Here is a 20908-nt window from a genome sequence, read left to right as displayed (position 1 = left end):
TTATCATGCGCAGCCTAAGTGATATGTTTAAAATCATATGGGATAAAACAAAACAAAAAATCATAAGGAATCAAATGATAAATTACAAAACCATGTTACGTTAAAATCAACCCTATATTTTTTAGAGAATAAAATTTGGGTTTAGCTTTTCTTATGTTGTAGGATTGTAGGAGAGAAAAAAAGTAGAGAGAAGTTAAATGTGGGTCCCATATTTTATATTAAAAAAGAAAAGAAAAATTATTTGGCACGGAAAACGAATTTGTGTAGGAAAATGAGATATCTCATGTGGCATGAGAGTATTATTTCCCATAAAATTTATAGGTAAAACACAATTGTATGCAAGTGATTAAGAATATCAAAGACTGGACCATATCCTTGTCCCGAAATCATTGAGACTGGTTCCGGTTCTAAAAAGTAAACGTTGTTAAAATTGAGATCTTTAAGTAAAATTGAAAGATAATTAAAAAATTGTAAAACATAAATTTGTAATGTAAAAGAATCATAAAAAATCTTAAGAACGTAAAAACATTTGAAATATTATTAAAATTATTTTAATGAAAAAAAATCATAAAAATGTAAAATTGTAGTGATAAATCGAGATTTTAACAACAATTTTCAAATGTCAATTTTTAACCATTAATGAATAATAAATTTCTTAACTTAGATGATCTTTTAAGAGAACTTAAATTAATTTTTTATAATATGATAATATATTTATATTTATATAATTTGTTTCGAAACATATTATACAAATATTTCTTAATTTATTTTTTATTTCTAAATTTTACAATGTCTATAATTTACATAAATATCAGGTTGACAGGATGGTGTCGAACCAGCGTCGAACTAGTAATAAGACATGATGAGGCAAAATCTAAGTTAAAAAATTAACTTGATAAAAATATTGGGTCGTCCAGTACGGACCAATCCATTTAAAGCCGAGAAAGTGATTGTCAATACTATCATTATTTAAAAAAATCACGTATGTTATAAAAAAAAAAAAAAAAAAAAAAATCACGTATGGCATTGAGAACCTCATGAATCCTTTTTTTCCCCTCTGTTATTACAATATATATTACCGCATTGCGCGGAGTTAATTTCGATAACTGCATAAAACAACCGTTTATGTTTTGGTGGTATTTATCATGATCTTCCTGTATTAGTAAAGTTGAAGCGAAGAACGAGAACCAAGAAAGCGATAAGGTGACCCACCGACTAAACGATGCGTGACACGTGACGGTGAGAAAGACCTCCATGATGCACCATAATAATCATGACAAAGCATAATAATATTCAAGCTTCATATACATGAGAAAAATAAAAAGAAGTAACCAACCACAAAGTTGTAACAGCAACAACTGTGCATAGAGCAGAGGGAATACTTTTCTAACCGTATAGTTTTAATACTTTTTATAGGGAACGAAACCAAGCACACACACACAGCATGCGCCCACCGGTTACTCTCAAAACTACCTTTCAATCCGGTACTTATTCGTGTTCTTCTCCAAGCGATCGAAGACTCAACACTCTTGCAAGACACTTTGTTCACGTTGATCACGATCACGATCAAATGGATTCTCACAACATCTCTGCTTCTCCAACCGCTGCTACTGATTCCGTCTTCGCTCACCTTGTTCGTGCTCCCGAAGATCCTATCCTCGGGGTATTCTTTTCTTCTCACAACACTGATTGTTTTATTTAATGTTGTTATCACATGAGATCGCGCTTTTCATTCTCCGAATTTCCTTTTTTGTCATTTTTCGCGTTTTCTCTATGTTCTCCGAGTAAGATCACGCTCTCAACTGCTCATTAGAGTCAATTCAACGATCTATATCATCGGAATTATTTTTGTTTTAGGATTAATTTAATTTCAACTAGAGTATATATTATTCGAATTTATCGATTCCTTTCCTTGTGCACTCTGATTACATATAAAATTCTAACGCAGCACGGCACCTGATACTGATGGCTTGTTATGTTACCGCTTTGAAAATTAGCTCACGCAAATTTGATAACGACGTTTTCAAGATTTGTTTGTAATTTGTCTGTTATCTTATCTCTCTTGTTTGTGTGGGAAAAATAGGTGACTGTCGCTTACAACAAAGATCCAAGCCCAGTTAAGCTCAATTTGGGTGTTGGTGCTTACCGAACTGAGGTAAGAGCTATTTGCTTACATTATTTGATAGTCATCGTTGCCTTTAATTTGGCTTCTGGAAATGCTAGTGGATGAATGACCTGTAACTAACAATTTCTGAATACATTCATTCAACTGGCAACTTAAGTCTTCAAATCTATGTATATATATTCGTAGTGAGTTTTATTAACATTGTAGCGTGTACCAGGAAGGAAAACCTCTTGTGTTGAATGTCGTGAGGCGAGTTGAACTCCAACTCGTGAATGACGTGTTAGTACCTGACTATACTTTCTTTCTTTTCATTCTTGATGAAATGAAATCATATTGAATTTTTTTATGAAGTTCTGTTCTGCATTATTTTCAGGGCGCGCAACAAGGAATATATTTCAATTGTTGGGATCGCCGATTTTAATAAATTGAGTGCTAAGCTCATTTTTGGTGCTGACAGGTTAATAATAGAAACACAATGTTATTGTTATTATTAACTTTTCTTTTTTAGCTGCAGGCTTTGTTCAATCAGTGTTTTCATATTGGAAAGATGTTCCCCTGTTTTTACTTTTTACCTAATTCTTTATTTTTTTCATTTTTTGATATAGCCCTGCTATTCAAGAGAACAGGATCACTACTGTTCAATGCTTGTCTGGCACTGGTTCATTAAGAGTTGGGGGTGAATTTTTGGCTAGACACTATCACCAAGTAAACTGCTTTGTCCTTTAACTTTTCACCCTCTTTTGGCCTTTGTAATTGATATCATCGTATGGTCCAAGTTTACCATTTCTTACTGTCCTTGTCCTTTCAGCGGACTATATACTTGCCTCAACCAACTTGGGGCAATCACCCAAAGGTTTTCAACTTGGCTGGGTTATCTGTCAAAACATATCGCTACTATGCTCCAGCAACACGAGGGCTTGATTTTCAAGGTTATGAATTATTATATCAACATGTGAAGTGTTTGTTCCTTATTTTCTGATTTGTATCGAAGGTCATATGCTTCATTTTCAATATTCAATTACTTCATCAGGTTTCATTTAATGGCATTTTTGTTATTCTTATAGAATTTAAATGTTATGAATAAAAAGTTGAATATGAAGAGATGTGTCCATTCACTGGCGAACAGACATAACTATTCCCCAATGAACAGACATGACTCTTCACCGCTGAACAGGCATGACTCTTTATCGCCAATAGGCACCATTCATCATGACCGGTTATGGTTTATATTATAAATATGGAAGGAAATCAGAAAAAACTGGTCACTATTCTGATTTTTCTCCTATACTGAAACTTTACCAAAAAGATTTTTGAAATCTTTTGCATTCATTCTGTGCGTTAGTTCAAGCGAAGGTTGTGTCCGCTGGTGCTGTTTGTTTGAAAGTGCCATAAACAGAGGTAATCTGTTTTATCCGGGAAGACAATTGTCATACACTCTTAGGCACCATAGAGAGGGTAAATTGTCTTAAGGACACAGTGTCTAACACTAGGCTCGGATTTTATTCTTTCATTTACTATTAGTTTGCATCGTTTATTTGTTCATCAATTTCATTGTTGATTACTTGGTTGCATTCATTCTTCAAACACAGATTTCCTGTTGGGTTAAATTTTAATGAGATAAAAATAGAAAATAGAAAATAGAAATGTGAAGAGTTTTCTGGTGAAGAGTCATGTCCTTAGGTTTGTGTTAGTGGATATTAATGAGTCAGTTATGTGAGTTAGAATATTAATGAGTCAGTTATAAAGTAATGAGGGTGTTATGTGTGGAGTTATGTTTGTCAGTTTTATAGCTTATAAATAGCCTTTGATAGTTTGTATGAATGTAGATCAAGAGAAAAAGAAAAAGAGCAAGAAAGCAAGAATAGAAAAGAAAAGTTTTTTTTGTAGATACACAAGTATGGTTGTCTCTTGCATCTGTGTAGATACCAAATTCTAACAAATTGGTATCAGAGCTTGGGCTGTGGAGGAAAAGAACGAGATGGAAGTGCCACTCTTTTATGGAGATAAAGATGAAGCATTGGTCTTCTTACTCTGTCTAAAAGAATATTTTAGGAGAGAAAAAACCTTTGAAGAGGACAAATGGCATGAAGCTTTGCGTAGATTCAGAGGAAGCGCAATCAAATGGTTCCGTACATGGGACTGCCGCAATTTTAATAACATGTGGAATAATTTTCAAATAGCCTTTATAGCGAAATATCTATCTGGACGGTTTGATCTGATTGATGAAGAAGAAGATGAAATCATCAATGATGATGATGAAGATGAGGAGAATCTTGCGGATGAAGAAGAGACCGAGATGGCGGAGTCCGAGGTTGCCAACGGCAATGTATCCGCGGAGAAGATCAACGCGTTGGAGCGTGAGAGAGATGAATCAAAGAAAAAGACGATGACTGCGGCTATGGGAGCCGTGATCGAAGACGCTGAGAGCGGCGAGTCAATTCAGAAGACGGATAGAGAGGATAAGGAAGAAGACGAGATGTCGAAGGAGCTTGAGAAGTCAGCAAAGGAACGAGAAGCGTGGAATCCGAGATGCTTGATGGAGACCGGCTTGGAGGAGACTGCGAATCCGAGTCTCATGTTGATAACCGGGATGGGGGAGATCCCGGCTAAATCACCGAGTTCATGTTTTGGAGAAGAGCTCGACCCCAGCGTGATGAGGTTGATGTCGGAGACCGACATAGGCGCGGTTCGGGTTGGAAGTCAGAAGTCGGAGACTGCATTGAATTCATGGTGGAAGTGGAAGATGTCGACTCCACCGAAAAGAGACCATTTCCCTGGAGGACGGTTGTCTGAGATTCTATCGATGAGGCGCGTGGAAGCTGGACTTGTTGAAGAAGAACCCGGCGATGAAGAAACTGAGAGCGGAAAAATGGAAGATGTGATTGTGGATAGGGAACCCGGCGATGAGGAGCCTAGAGTTACTTTTATGGCAGAATCATTTTGGCTCAAGTGTAAACCAGAAGAAGATTGTGGGGCGGAATCAGAAAATGATGCGTTGAGTTATTTGCTTGATGATGGGAATCAACGGTCCTCAATGAGTGATGGGGTTACTGTGGTTGAAGAGGCCCAACGTGCTATTAATGTAGCACATGTTTAATCTGAAAGTATTAAAATTGGCATAGGTGTTGTAAAACTAATGGGACGTTATAGTGATACAGATACTGATCAGTATGATGACTTGTGTGAAGATCATACGTGTAAGAATGGATGTGGAAGTATATTGGAGGATGAGGTCGACAGAGGAAAATTCAAGATTGTCTATCTTCCACCAATGAAGGAACCGCCGGACAAAAAAAAAAAAAAAAAATTGAAGAAAGGAGTGTAACATGGAAGCAGCGCGAAAAAAATCAACCGGTGGAAAATTCAAAAAAGAAGAATTAAAATTTAAGGGGGAGTTTTGTTGGGTTAAATTCTAATGAGATAAAAATAGAAAATAGAAAATAGAAATGTGAAGAGTTTTCTGGTGAAGAGTCATGTCCTTAGGTTTGTGTTAGTGGATATTAATGAGTCAGTTATGTCAGTTAGAATATTAATGAGTCAGTTATAAAGTAATGAGGGTGTTATGTGTGGAGTTATGTTTGTCAGTTTTATAGCTTATAAATAGTCTTTGATAGTTTGTATGAATGTAGATCAAGAGAAAAAGAAAAAAGAGCAAGAAAGCAAGAATAGAAAATAAAAGTTTTTTTTGTAGATACACAAGTATGGTTGTCTCTTGCATCTGTGTAGATACCAAATTCTAACATTTCCCTCATTTTGTATTTGTGTGCGTCTGCCACCAACAATTTTTTCCCCTTGTTCCCTATAGGACTTCTAGAAGATCTTGGTTCAGCCCCATCTGGATCTGTTGTTTTGCTACATGCATGCGCGCACAACCCTACTGGTGTTGATCCAACCCTTGAGCAATGGGAGCAGATTAGGCAGCTGATAAGATCAAAAGCTTTGTTGCCTTTCTTTGACAGTGCTTATCAGGCAAGCTTGTTTGCATGCAACCAACTTCTTGCTACCTGCTTTTTACCATTGTGAAATTTTTGTATGGACATAATCTACCACTGTTTACTTTAGGATCACAAATCCAACCACTTGAAATTACTTTGAATGCTGAAGTTTTGCCTGGGTGGGAAAATACAAAATAGTGCTTGGCTTCCCATTTCTTGGCATAGTTCCAGGCAAAATTTTATCTCTGCGATGTCTCAAATGACTATTCTTTGATTAAAAACTCTTTTTTAAACTATATCTATTTTTGTTTAATAGGGTTTTGCTAGTGGAAGTCTAGATGCGGATGCACAGCCTGTTCGTATGTTTGTTGCTGATGGGGGTGAATTGCTGGTAGCCCAGAGTTATGCAAAGAACATGGGTCTTTATGGAGAACGTGTTGGCGCCTTAAGCATTGTAAGAACTTAAAAACATTAAATGGAGACAACTTGAAGTCTTTTATTAGTAGGGTTTAGTGTTTCCTGCACATTGCGTCCCATTGAATCTGATTTTTTCCTTGATTACTTTTTGAATCTTTGTACGCTTTTAGTTCAGATACTTGTATTTATACGTTCATATATATTTACAAAAAAGTTTGACCAAAAGCTTCTTGTGTGTTCTGATAAGTTGCCCGGATTTTTCTTTTTCTTTTTTCAAAAAAAAAAAAACTCACCTAGGTTTGTAAGTCAGCTGACGTTGCAAGCAGGGTCGAGAGCCAGTTGAAACTTGTGATTAGGCCCATGTATTCAAGTCCTCCCATTCATGGTGCATCCATTGTGGCTGCCATTCTCAAGGACCGGTAATGAGCCAAGATTCTTCTGCTTTCCTAAGTAGAACAAGGCAAAGAAGGATTTGTTGTTGACTATCATATTATTCTTTTCTGCCACTTTTCTTGGGATAAATGCTAGTCTTGAATTAGCATAGTCAAGTGGTAATGAATTTTCTGCCACTTTTAATACCTCTTGAAGAGATATTCTAGTTAACATTGTATTTATCTGAGGAGATGATTTTGCTGGTTGTGATTGCTTCAGCATATATAATGGCTGTGGCTTCAGTATATTTAATAGCTAATACTGCCAAGGAGGAGATCCTACTACATATTCTTTTGCTAGGTGATTTTTTCCTCCTTGCTAAAATTTCTTACCTCTCTTGCTTCCCTTTCAGGGATTTGTACAATGAGTGGACTATTGAGTTGAAGGCAATGGCTGAACGTATTATCAATATGCGCCATCAACTTTTTGATGCTTTACGTGCCAGAGGTCAGCCTTTTACAATTCCTTCAGTATGTATTTCTAGATGGTTCTGTTATAAAGGTTTGAATTGAAAGAATTTCTCTTAACAATGAACAGAGAATCTCGCTCTCGGTCTCTCTCTTTCTATCTATCTATATATATATAAACACACACATATGATGATATCCTGTGATACTAAACAGCATGCTAAACAAAAGGCTTAACTCTAGGAGATGAATATCCAGACATTACTGAATAGAAGGCCAAACATTAGGCTAAGCATTTGAATACATAAAAATGGAATCTGAAATTTGACGAAGTCATGACCACTGTCTATTATGCCCCCACAAGATGGAGTTACCATTGGTAACGCCCAGTTTGGCTCTAATGTCTGAGAGGCTTGCATGCCCCAATGGCTTAGTTAATGCATCAGCTAATTGATATTTTGTTGAAATATGAGCAATAGTGAGGTTACCTTGTTGAACTAGCTGAATAACCAAGTGATAATCTAAAGCAATGTGCTTCATGCATGAGTGAAAGACAGGGTTGGAATAAAGGTAATTAGCGCCTATATGTTCACTATTATGCACATCCCAATCTGCAATGGTTTTGATGCCTTGCAGTTATGTGGACATGGACTGGGGTCCTTGAACGGCCAGCATACATTTGCTTGAGAATGTCCCAAGCTGCTTTCGAGGTTGCAACATTACCAAGATAACTGACATCAGTGTCTTGCACTAATGAAACTATGGCTTGAATGACATGTTGGTAGTGGTGGTGGTATAGGCATAGAGGTGTTTAGGTGGACTTACGGTAGTGCTATCAACATAGCCCTATAAATCATAGCCAATCAAAAGGGTGTTAAATTATTCGCCAGGAAGGGTAGTTAGATCCATTTAACTTGATGTAAATTTCAGATGAAGCATTAAGAGAAATGAGTTGATAGTTGCTGGGTGGTGGGTCATTGGAGATGAGGATATCCGAGACAGAGGAAGTAGTACTCATGGTGATAAGGAAGGTGGGGATGGAAAAAAAGGCTGATAAGCTTATATAGCTCTTTTAACTATATAAAGGTTTGCATTGAGTATTTCCAAAAAAAAAAAAAAAAGTGTGCATTGAAAGAATTTCTTCTTATCACTGAACAGAGAATTACAAGTGTGTGTGTGTATATGTATACAAATCATGATATCCTGACGATACTAACAGTAGGCTAAACATTAAAATACATAAAAACAGAATCTTATATTTGACTAAGCCAGGACAGCTGGTTATTATCTGTATCATTATTGTTGCATCAGCATTTAAGAAATTATTTCTTGTTTGCTCATTCTTTCCTATCTTGTTCTGTCTTCTCCTGCTCTTCTCTTTCTAGAATTTTGTATATATGAAATCATTTATTGCGATAATACTTATTCCTCCTTCAATTGAGCAGGCACGCCCGGTGATTGGAGTCACATTATCAAGCAGATTGGGATGTTTACTTTCACGGGATTGAATCCTGAGCAAGTTTCCTTCATGACTAAAGAGTACCATATATACATGACATCTGATGGGTAAGATGCTCTACTTCTGACTTCATTGAATGAGTTCAAATGAATATGATACGCAATCTCTATGTTCCAGACAAGTGTGAACATGGCATCAATTTACCTCATTATCTTGTTTATCCTTTAGTTGTCAAATTTTGCTGTAAAGTAAATATGAAATTGCAATATGTAACATGTTGGGTTAAACTTTAGAAACCTTTTTTCTCCGAACTAAGTCTCACATATGTTTGTGTTTTTCTATCATGCTCGTGGTATTTTTCATTAAGGGCTGTATGCGTACGTAGAATTTATTTTTAATTGAGTCCGGTTTTTAAAATCAAAAATAAATTATTATCAATAAACTCTTGTACCATAGATATTCAATAGTATGTATTGTTTGCCAAAATGTTAGTTGACAGAAGTTCTTTGGCTACATTCAAAGATTTGCTGGAATAAGATTAGTGACTTTTTAATTTTGAATGAAATTCTTTTGCATACACCTATTCTTTTGCATACACCTTTCAGTTGAGTTGTATTTGACCTATGATGGTGCACATTTCTTTAAGGATTGTGTGAGGCAATGCAAACTCAGTAAGAATTTGCTTCTGCTATTTATTGCTGTTAACCACTGTGTGCAGCATGGGCTAATATTTTAGAAAACCCGTGTGTGTAATAATGCATGTATGCCGGAATTCCAGATGACTCAACTTGCACCGTTTATTGTGCAGGAGGATTAGCATGGCTGGTCTGAGTTCAAAAACAGTTTCACATCTGGCGGATGCAATACATGAGGCTGTAACCCGAGCCGTCTAAAACATGTTACTGACTGCAGCTTTCAACTTCCTCCCAGTTGGAGGACTTTTTTTTGTGTAATAATTGTCACATATGAAACCTTTAATTCGATGTGAGAATTAGAGAACTTTTTAGCTCACCGAGCACCAGTCTGAGTTCTTTGCATTATGACATTTTTGTTCAGTTCTCTTTGTTTTTATTTAGGTTATTTGTGATGGGGGCAGATATGTCGTAAAGCCATATTATGTTTTATTATACTTAGTGGAAAGAAACAAATATAATAACTAGATGATTTTTTACCGTAAAATGTGGCAAAATAAGTAGTAGTGAGTTGTTTGAAGCGAAATGAATTTGAGAAGTGAACGAAAGTCGCATCGGATGCTCCGATATTTTTGTATCCTTTTTAAACGAGTATGTACAAAAATATATTTAGAAAAACATACCATTGCTTTTTTTTGGTAAAAACATCTACCCACACTTATTAAACTGTTACTAAGATAATTAGCTCAGTTGACGATTAGGAAAAAATTTGAATTCAATTTTCATAGAATATATTTATGGGAAGAAGCGAAGAACTTTAACAGACTAACTTTCCTTCCTCTTACCCGTACCTTCATACCTGTTTCTTTTCTCCCATCGTAGTTATTTGTAGGTGCTGTGGACGTTTGTCAAGAGAAATTAGTGTTATGATTCAGCTCATTCAAGAAGGCTTGCCTACTATGTAGAGGTGACAGATTAACAATCATCACGAACTGAAATGAATTTTTTGTAGTTAAAATAACAAATTTATGTTTTATCACTATAAGCTAAAAAATAAAAATTAATTTTAAAAATGACAAATTATAAATGGATTTATCGTTTCTCCCACCACACGAGATAAAATAATATCTAGCAATTCTAAAATCACGTCATTTTGAAAGATAGAGAAATTAATGAAGGACATTTTAATAAAATTCATATAACAGATAAACAAACAAAATTTAGAAAATATCCTTCATTAATTTTTTCAATTCCCAAAATGATATAATTTTGAAGTTGGTTGAGATAACTTGGGAGAAACATTTTTTTCCATAAAATATACTTGAATGGCAAAACAACCGGATGCATTGGCCATAACAACTGACAAGCATCTATCTACAACCCTTCAACAAATTCGAAGGAGGGCTTGATACGCTCATAGTTGAGGATTTGCCGTTATCACCCTTGCCCGGAGTTTCGCATTCGCTAAAGTCAAGTATGCGTCGCTCCACCTGCAAACAAATAAATTCCTTTAATCTAATATAAGCTAATGACAAAACTAGAAAATGCAAAAATTCACCACTGAAAGAGGAAGAGAGAGAGAATTGAGCTGCAGCTTTGTTTTAAACACGTATATTTTTTATTAAATCATCTTCGATGCAGTTCAGTAGCACGGTATGGAGAAACCTCATTCCTCTTCAGGAGAGAGAACATAATAAACCACTTGAAGTTTGATTAAGAAAATTGTGTTCCTCTTGCCAGCAAAGTTTCGTCATGCAATATTAGAGATCCAAATATGTTTCAACTTTCAAGAAAAAGGGAAAGAAGCATAGATAAGGGGGAAGGGAAAAGGACAAAATGTAGATTATGTAAATCCAGCTTTACCAAAGCATTTGAAGCCAACTGAAAATGGTTCCCACGCTGATTATGAGGATCGTTATTTTCTTTGTTCCCATCTCTATCGTTTCCAGATGCATCCTTTGGTAACGCCTTAGGAACTTCATTACCCAAAATCTCCTGAGCATTGGCATATTGAGCAGCAGTTTGTTCGCTTACCTGTTTCATCAACCCGATTGCATCATAGCTTTTGTTACCTGGGCTCAGGAAATACCCAAAATCCTGTAAACATGCTCACCATTTTTAGTGTGGAGAAACTAAAATCTACTTCAAGAAAGTAATTATCCAACAGAACCTACAATACCTCAATTGTAAGTTCAGTATCAATCCTGGGGCTAGACAAAAAAGTGTTGATCAACCAAGGAGATTTCCATGCTGAAGGTGATTCAATGCCTTTCCAAAAAGGTGTTCCGCCAAATCTGAAATCAAACAAGCAGTCAGTCAGAAAAAGTTTAACAATGACCCAAGTCCCATACGCGTAAATTGAAAATGCAAGCAAGAAAGCAAGTTGAACAATTGTCACCCGACTCATAGCCATGCAAATAACAAAAACCAGATTAATGAATTTTCAAGTGCCACACAATGAGAGAAGTGCTTTACAATACTATCTATAAGGCTAAATGGGGGAAACCTCACACCCCTCATTCGAAGTTTCAGTACCAAAGTTATTAAGCAGTCAGCTAAATAACTGGGCATGGCAGTTTCATTGATAAAAAATACCAAAAATAATTAAAAAAATATTAATATGGTAAAATGGAATCAGTCGCAATATTGCCAAATACAATAACAATATAATTAACTTCAAGAATATTACATGCTACATGTTTCAAATCCACCATCGTTTCTGGGATGATCACCCGACTTCTCCCCTGGGTCTGATGAACAGATGGATTGAACACAAGTAACAGCAACTGAAAGTCTTTCCTGCTCCTTTACTCGATCAGAAGGAGAATTGACCCTTGAGCATGGATTTTTATGAGTTCTAGCACTTAGAGTTCTGTCCGGTTTAAAACCAACTTGATCATGAGAATACAGTAACAGGTCATTCATATCATGTTCAACCAAAACTCCAGAACGTTGCAGCACCTGACAAATAAAATGACTAGAGATAAATAAATATTTACAAATTTCAGGTAACAGCTGCTGATTACAAAAGAATAATACTTACAATCTCAGCCACAGCATTAACATCATTCTTCATCTTAGTATCAACATCAAGAGGTTGCTGCTTAACCTTATCCTGAGAATTACTGTCACCTGTATCATTTTCTGACTTCTTGTCATTCAAAATTGCAGATTTTTTTTTCTCCTCTGCTTGTTCCACTTTAAAAGCTTGTACACAATTTTCTTTATCATCTTCAACAGAGGTACCAGAATTTTTTTTTTGTATTGAAGATGGAGAAAGCAAATCTGCTCCCTGAGTATCATTTTCATCAAACATGACATCCAAACGGGAAAAATTTGTTATCAAGGTTGATGTCATGTCAATCTCAAGTTTCTTGTAAGTTCTTCTATCTGATAGCGGAGATAAAAGGTCTCGGTGTCGTTTCTTTACTATGGATGGTGTACCCTTGAAAGTTTTAGCAGCACTTCTTAACAAAGCATCTGGACTATCATTGTGAGGCGAGTCCCACAATCTGAAAGGTGTACCCTTGAAAGTTTTAGCAGCACTATTCAACAAAGCATCTGGACTATCATTGCGAGAAGGTGAGTCCCACAATCTGAAAGGAGTTAGGCAGTTCATAGAAGACATCTTAAACTGCCGGATACCTAGGGGACTAAATTCTTGCTGCATATCACCTCCAGATTGTATAAGATCACAGCTAAAGAAAGGAATATCCAAGCTTGGAAAACAGGGAGGTTCATAACATAGACCTCCTGTGTCCTCCTGTTCTCTATGCACATTCGGCCCTTCATCCATTGGATAGCAACTTTGCATATTATCTGATCCATCATCAAAACTGTTTACTGGGACCAATTTTGAAGTATCCTTCACAACACCTGATGGCTCTTGCATTTCTGCACTATCTATCCTATCAATACAAGGAGAACTGGATGATTCATTGGCATAAATTAAGTTATCATGTGCTCTGCAGACAAACTGCTGATCATCAGACCCAACTAACTGATTGGCTTCGGCAGTATGCAGCAACCTACCACCAGTAGAAGAAGGTCCTGATGGGACAGATGGTAAAGATTGACAAACAAATGAAGCGCAACCAGACAAGTTAACCATATTTACACCAATATTATAATCTCCAGAGGAAAAGCAGTCATCACTCATTGCCTCTGAAAATAGGATTCTGCAAAATTCCCCATCAGATATTATCATGTCCTCACGTTTAACAGAGTCCATAGCCATAGTTCCCATGGACATCGCAACACCAAACCCTGCTGAAGTCTGAAATGGAACATTCACCATGTCATGACTTTCATTAGGAGCTATACAATCATTTTGCAACTGTGACGATTCCTGCACAAAGTCCAGTGAGGAAATATCGGGTAAGTCATGCAAATAAAGCTGGCAATTCTCATTTAAGGAATTTCTATATTCGTGTGAGTATTTCTGCTCAATGAAATGAGAAGAGCAAACCTCTTGGCGAGCTATTTCAGGGAAGGATGCAGTAACATCATCCAGAGACACGTAATATGGCTCTGAACAGGATGCTTGATTAGGACTATAATCCTTTCCTACATTAGATTCTTCATTTGGCGTGTATTCTTCCATAGTTTGTAAAACAACATGGCTCATCTCTGTGGCAGACAGAAAGTGACCAGCATTAGCTGTCTCCTGGCTACATTGTGAAACTTCCTCTCCTTCAGTCCCCCTAGGACCATTATCTTCTCCACTACATTGCAACCTTGAAGAGGTTGAAGCAATGGATTGATTTGGATTTCCATCAAGTGGTACTGTTTGTAACTGGTTAAGCAAGCCCGATGCTAAGTAAGAATCCAATTTCTTTTTGACAGAACTGTTCCAGTGGTTTTTAATAGCATTGTCTGTCCTGTTGCCACAGAAGCACAAGTACATCACAGCTTTAACAGCTAATTGATAAACAGGAGAAAAATGAAGCCAAAATGCAGATGGAAAACCAGGCATATTCTGATGACAGAATCTGGATCCCCTGCAGTTACTGCAGGGCTCTTCTAGGAAAGAGAAAGACATACGCATTTTATTGATAAATGTTGATATTTCGTTCTGTCTTTCTCTCTCCTAACAGACCCCATACTTTAGAGTACCAGATCCCTGACAAAACAGTCCCCGAACATAAATAAGAAACTGTAAATCCAAAATGAAATGAAAGCATGGATGCATGCCCCTTTACAATCTTCTCCCCTCTTTTTTTCTTTACCAAAAATAAAAAAATAAAAAATTCAGTATGTATTTTACCTTCCAGGCAAGAACTTCGTCAATTCTGCCCATCTGTTACCATAAATCTGATGAGCACGTATTAGTGCCAACTCCTCTTCCTGCGTCCATGCTTCCTTGTTTATAGAAGGATTAAGATGATTATGCCACCTAATAGATTTTATAAATTGTATTAATGAGAATCAACTACATTCTTCCAAATCCTCCAATATGTTTTATATACGAGGCAATAAGGATAAAGATAGTCTGAATATTATACTATAATTTAATGTTTTTGGACAATAAAAATACTTTAACGATGCTTTTGTCATCCACAAACTAGTAGATATCCAACAACCATACCTTTCTCGACATTGCTTACCAATACGTCCAGGTAAATGCTGAGCGATAGTAGACCACTTTTTAGGCCCAAATTTGTTCACCAAATCAATAATCATTTCATCTTCCTGTTTGCATTCAGATTTGGTAGGGAAGTTCAAGTTCATATTAGATATCTAAACGGAAAATCGATACAGTCCAATATCACATCAGAACAAACACCAACACGTAGAAATAAAATGAACCCAGACAAGAGATTGAAAGTAGAAATTACCTCTTTAGACCATGGACCTTTGACAAGTTCTGGATCTAAGACTTTCTGCCACCTATGCAGGCATTGTACATCAGTTCTATCCTTGAAACACTCAGCTACAAACACATTTGTCAATCAGAATAAGTCAAAATCAAAATATTGCATAACGAAGTTGCGTGAATTAAAAAGTGCTTGAGATGGTTAATGTGCACATGGGAGATACAGTAGAACTACAAAACTGGCCGAGAGGACCTAAAAAGAAAGATATAGATGGATCCCCCATGAAAGGTATATTTTTCTTTGTAAATTTAACTATGCGATGTTATGCCTATTAAGGTCCATCTAAAGAAACTCCGCTTTCAAGTATGCAACTTAAATAAGAATTGAACACAGCCAATGTGCACTTAAGAATAAGACCTACTGAATGCCAGGGGAAGTGGGTCACGATGAAATTATAATGAACAATATATGTACCCCATGATAACAATATATATTACCTATTTTTTTCCAATTCTTTCCTTTAAAACGCTGAACAGCCTTCCCCAAAATCTCATCCTGCAAAAACAAGAATCCATGATATCACATAATAATACAATGCATCTTTATATATAATCAAAAATTAAAATTTAATCATAGAAATTAAAGAAAAACCGTAAGTCTTAAAAATCCTACATGCACAAGTATATCAAGAAGACGAAAAAGGCCAAGGTATTGTATAATCATTTATGGTAATAAAAAATTCAAAAGAATAACTATAATCATTTGAAAGTGAAAAACATTTTTTATATAGAAAAAAATAACAGAAAATGTTATAAAGATGCTTAGTTTCATGCGTCCCAGAATTTTTTCGTTCAAATAAAACATTACCAATCTATAAAAAGATAAATGAAGTACAAAAGTTTTGTAGAACAAGCAAAACAACATTACCATACATCAGAAAGATGAAATAAGTTTAATTATTAATAAAATCACCTCCTCAGCTGTCCATTGTCCCTTTGTAGAGCGCCTTGTAGGGCCAGTAGTCCTCCTACAAATACATATTTTATTGTAAGAGAAAATTCACTACACGTCTTCATCAATTTCTCAAAGAAATAACGACATACTACGGTTATTCCCATAAAAGATTTTTTTGTTTACAGAACATTATTTGTTCAAGAGAGAGGGCAGACCACAGAGAGAGCAAGAATTAGGCCTGAAGATAAACTATAATCAGGAAAAAAAAAAGGGATTCCAGTCCTCGAGAGAACTTTTTGCAGCCTTGTAGCTAGAGAGAAGAACTTCGAGAATTACCCATGCAGTGCTCTAATTTTCTGAACAACATCCACGACACCATCTGATGGAGCAGGGATTGTCCTGTCACCTTCCATAGTTTGTCGGCAGTTAAGTAAAATAGAATAAACCAATTCCTACTCGACTGCAATTCTCTCCACGATTGGTTCTCCAAATCATTATAATCCCTCCCTTAAGAAATCGCAAGAACAAACTTCAGCAAACATACAAATGAATCAGGAGAAATTAAAGTTGAAAAAGAAAGGAATCACAAATTTTTTCCTAAGCCACACAATTTTAATAAAAAAGAATATTCAAATCATCAAGATATCGCCATACGACACTATTTCTGAAGCTGTACTACTTGGATCACACCATAAGTCAACATTTACATTCTCACTCTCATACAATAGTTCAATTAAGTAATGATAAACGGCAACTAAAATCTCCGACGTAGAAGATTAATAGACGCTTTCAAAATCACAAAATATAATTTAAAATTAAAAAAGTGAATAAAATAAAGTAACCATTAAGCAATTCAAATTAAAAGTTGTTCAAAAACTCAAAATCTAATAAAGATTACTAAAATTCCTCGGCAAACAGGATCGACATTAAGGAAACATGATCTTAAGATCGGAGGATTAAAATGAGAATCAAATCGAATAAAACCGTTCTAGATTTACTCACCGGACAAAGCTTAAGAAGTAGATAGTGAGAAATAACGGATTATGCGATCAAAACGGTGAGCATTTGCAGATCCAAACGGAGATCGCTATCGAAGAAAGATCTGAAAATACGCATTTAACCACCAAAATCCAGAATTGAAGAAGAAGAGAGAGGGAGAGATAAGAAACTTGAGTTTTTAGTGTGAGAGAGAGATAAAGTTAGTGAAACTGTCCTAACTCTTAAGTTCTATTCAAACATAAAGGGGCGGTGTCCTGAGTTTCAAACCCTATGTTAAATATCGAACAGCTTGCGTGATGGACGGTAACGATGATGACACGTTGGAACGAAAGGTGTTCATGTTCTACACTGTAGCGTGTATCTTTTTCAAAAGTTCAACGGACAACTTATTTTATCTTCCAATTTGTATTTTTCTTTTTAAAGAGACACCCTCACTCCTTTTTTCTTTCTTCAAATTTCCACCACAATTTTTTTTTTCTTAACAACTATTTTATTCATTTTTTTAATGTTATCGAATTTGATCATTTTTTTCTTCTAAACCTTCCCATTTTGGTTATAAAATAATTCATTCATATATCTTATACTTGCTCAGTTCTGAAATTAATAAAGACAATATACAATTTTAAAATAAATAAATAAAAAACAAGTGCTAAATGTGAAATTTCATAGTTATATTTCAAAAAATAATTCATGGTAAAATAATATACTGCATTTTTTTAAAACCTGAAAGGTTACTGTCAAGTATGAAAATTTCAATAATATAATAATATATAAATATGTCTACCAAAATAATAATAATATATAAATATTAAAAGGGCTTAAATCAAAATAGACAGATGAACAAACTTAGTGGCACGAGATTGAATCACTTTTTTTCTTTCGGGACGTTTGGTAGAGGAGAAAAAAAAATTTGTCCGAAAATCTTAATTTTCAGAAATATAATTTTTACATTCAGTTTACGATAATATCTGAAAATTAAAAATTTAGAAAAATTTAATTTTCCCGTAATCCCCAAGAATCCCGCGTACCAAACGAGCCCTTATTGGTGTACTTAATGCAAGTAATAGCTCCACTCTTTGTTTTTGGTAAGCAGTAATAGCTCCACTTTAACTAAGATTTAAATACATCCTTTGCCATATATCTAAAGTTTAATAACGGATACTTTTAAAATATTTATAAAGACTCAAAAATTGAATGAAAAATATTAAATAAAATAATTTTTTAAAAATTTAATTTATCATATTTTTTAATTTATCACAATATAACTAGTAATAAATGAGATTATAATATATTTCATAATAAAAGATTTCACATAAAGGAAAAGATATAAAAAGTTGTACTGTGATTAAACTATATTATAAATTTTAATGTTTTAAATGAAAAGAGATAGGTAAACTCATTAAATTAATGTCAATGTGATTGCATCTCTTAAACGGAAATAATAGCTCCATTTAACTAAGATTAATGAGTTATATTAATTTGAGTAAATATCATTTTTAGTCCCTAACAAAAAACACGGTCCTCACTTTAGTCCTTTACAAAAATAAATTAGTCAGTTAGTCTCTAACAAATTCAAAGTGAACCCATTTAGTTGAAATCGTGGTTACTCATAAATTCAAAAAAATACCCATATTAGTCCCTCAAAAGAACTAAAATAGGTCCACCTTGAATTTGTTAGGGACTAACTAACTAATTTATTTTTGTAAGGTACAAAAGTGGAGACCGTGTTTTTTGTTAGGGATCAAAAAATGTCTTTACTCTATTAATTTCATGTTACAAGAGAAGGAGACACTCTTTTGCAGACTATGATACACCGACACTGACACGGGATACGACATAACACGACACGCCGACACTTTAATTTTAAAAAATGTCATATTTCGATACGTTAGGACACGTTTTGATATTAAATAAAATTTTTAATATATATAATATAATTTATATTTAATACAAATAAGAGTCTATAATATGTTATAAAACCAATCAAATATTTAAATTTCATAACATAAATAAAATATAAATAATTTTTCGTACTTTATTAATTTTTCATGTCAAATTTCTTAACAGAAATAAATTAATTTATAAATTAAATTTTTTATATTTAATTAATAAAATAAAATTAAGACTACAAAAAACGTGTCAGAACGTTGATCGCGTGTCGAAAAAAATTGACTGCGTGTCAGAAAAATATGTCGGAACGTCTCGAAGAGTTGACCGCGTGTCCCAAAATATTGACCACGTGTCAAAACGTGTGCGTGTGGGACACGACACGCAAATTTTTTAAAAAATCTGTGTCCGTGCTTTACAGTTTGCAGACATACTTAAGAGATAAGATTCACTTATTTTTTTTTTCTCTCATTTTAATTTCTCTCTCCTCTTCACTGCTATATGAGAGTGTCTCCTTCTCCAGAAATATAAAATTAGTATAATCCATTATTATTATTTTCGGTAAACGATATAACCCATTATTAGTAGACCCTTTATTTGTTTTAAAAAAAAAGTATATATACTTTATTTTAAATTGCCACCATTTTGTTGCTAACAAAAAATTTTAAAATACTTATTAAGGATTCAAAAATTAAAAATTGTTTTTCAGTATTTTTTTCAGAATTTTTTATTAAATATTTTTTAATTTTAATATTTTCTAAATATTTTTTCTTACAAATGAATCAGTTTATTTGTAAAAAATATTTGTTATGGTAGAAGGCCCTCACCATGCCTATGTCCACACCGCATACGCGGGACCTCAACTCACCCTTGTACGTAGCTGAGGTTATGGTAGAAGGCCCTCGCCATAACCTCTTAATAGGGACACATGATCTCAGCTAACACCCTCAGATGTGCCCCTCCAACACCGCTACTATGTTAAATCCCTCCACCATAAAGAAATTTGCATCAAGTGATTTCGGTTGACAAATGGGTCTGCTCACAAAATCCCACATAAATGCAGCTTGCTCTTGTGGATCATCTTCAAATAAATAGCCAAACAGGAGGTCCACTGACTCAGTGTCAGCCTCTTGAGGCCTTGAAGAAGAACCACGATCCTGCCATTGCTTTGTTTCGTCTTTCGCAATCGGTGCTCTTACCAGGACATCTGCGGGCAGCCATGATAACGGAAAGAAACCTACAATAACACATGAACCAAAAATCAACAAAAACAAAAAAAAATATAATAAAAAAAAATTGAAAAATCAGAAATGATATACATTGAAAAAAAAAAATTCCCAAAATCAATGAAACCTACACCCTAAACCATGCACATTGATCACAACCTAACCTAAACATGCATCAAACAGAATAATCAATGCAAAAAAATGACCCAATCCAACCAAACCGCTTCCAAATCATCTAGGTTTTGTGAATCCAAAAAAAAAAAAAAAAAATTGGAGGAAATTGAACAAAACATACCAATATGATAGGGGTATACCCTTTGATGTTTATGTTTGAACCCACAAAGCGATTTTGGGCAAAAATCTGAAGGGAGGAGCTTTTCGAAATTCCTAATCGATTAGGGTTGTGTTTAATATACCTCAACAACAAATTGAGGTTTTTAAAAAACATTTCTAACTTTATTTAATCGATTAAGCACTGTGGCTTATGAATGACCTCACACACGCTAATGTTTTATTTTTTTTAATTTTTAATCTTTAACGTTTAAATATTTCTCTAGTTTAAAAAAAAGGGCAAATTACACAAAATCGCCCTCAATTTGTGTGGTTTTTCAAAAAACCA

The 20908-nt window shown here is 34.8% G+C and overlaps 2 protein-coding genes across 6 annotated transcripts; one reads left to right on the top strand and one right to left on the bottom strand.

Annotated features, from left to right (window-relative positions):
* The first annotated feature begins 1223 nt into the window (after positions 1 to 1223).
* Positions 1224 to 9941, top strand: LOC133318139 (aspartate aminotransferase 1). Of its 3 annotated transcripts, XM_061520100.1 has the most exons (13): positions 1224 to 1239; positions 1417 to 1663; positions 2084 to 2155; positions 2343 to 2404; positions 2499 to 2582; positions 2731 to 2830; positions 2934 to 3054; positions 5931 to 6094; positions 6377 to 6514; positions 6775 to 6896; positions 7262 to 7356; positions 8762 to 8882; positions 9584 to 9938. In XM_061520100.1, the coding sequence occupies exons 2-13, from the start codon at positions 1445 to 1447 to the stop codon at positions 9666 to 9668; spliced, it is 1383 nt and encodes a 460-aa protein (XP_061376084.1). In that variant the 5' UTR covers positions 1224 to 1239; positions 1417 to 1444; the 3' UTR covers positions 9669 to 9938. The 3 variants fall into 3 exon arrangements, with proteins under 3 accessions (XP_061376084.1, XP_061376085.1, XP_061376083.1); XM_061520101.1 differs by lacking the exon at positions 1224 to 1239 and having other exon boundaries at positions 1327 to 1663; positions 8759 to 8882; positions 9584 to 9941; XM_061520099.1 differs by lacking the exon at positions 1224 to 1239 and having other exon boundaries at positions 1327 to 1663; positions 9584 to 9937.
* A 584-nt stretch (positions 9942 to 10525) lies between these two features.
* Positions 10526 to 17319, bottom strand: LOC133318141 (transcription factor MYB3R-1). 3 transcript variants are annotated; one of them, XM_061520104.1, is made up of 13 exons: positions 17180 to 17319; positions 16514 to 16684; positions 16196 to 16250; positions 15721 to 15778; positions 15245 to 15339; positions 14995 to 15098; positions 14674 to 14802; positions 13876 to 14287; positions 12451 to 13755; positions 12097 to 12368; positions 11587 to 11701; positions 11271 to 11504; positions 10526 to 10897 (listed from the first exon to the last, which is right to left on the bottom strand). In XM_061520104.1, exons 2-13 carry the CDS (start codon positions 16588 to 16590, stop codon positions 10778 to 10780), a joined length of 2976 nt encoding a protein of 991 aa, XP_061376088.1. In that variant the 5' UTR covers positions 16591 to 16684; positions 17180 to 17319; the 3' UTR covers positions 10526 to 10777. The 3 variants fall into 3 exon arrangements, with proteins under 3 accessions (XP_061376088.1, XP_061376086.1, XP_061376087.1); XM_061520102.1 differs by having other exon boundaries at positions 12451 to 14287; XM_061520103.1 differs by having other exon boundaries at positions 11271 to 11441; positions 12451 to 14287.
* Positions 17320 to 20908: the final 3589 nt, after the last annotated feature.

This window comes from Gastrolobium bilobum, unplaced genomic scaffold, assembly GCF_033153095.1.
Source record: "Gastrolobium bilobum isolate Gb01-03AN ecotype WA unplaced genomic scaffold, APGP_CSIRO_Gbil_v1 utg92697, whole genome shotgun sequence".
Taxonomy (NCBI): domain Eukaryota; kingdom Viridiplantae; phylum Streptophyta; class Magnoliopsida; order Fabales; family Fabaceae; genus Gastrolobium; species Gastrolobium bilobum.
The sequence above is the reverse complement of the archived record's forward strand: the minus strand, read 5'-3'. Positions and strand labels throughout refer to the sequence as shown.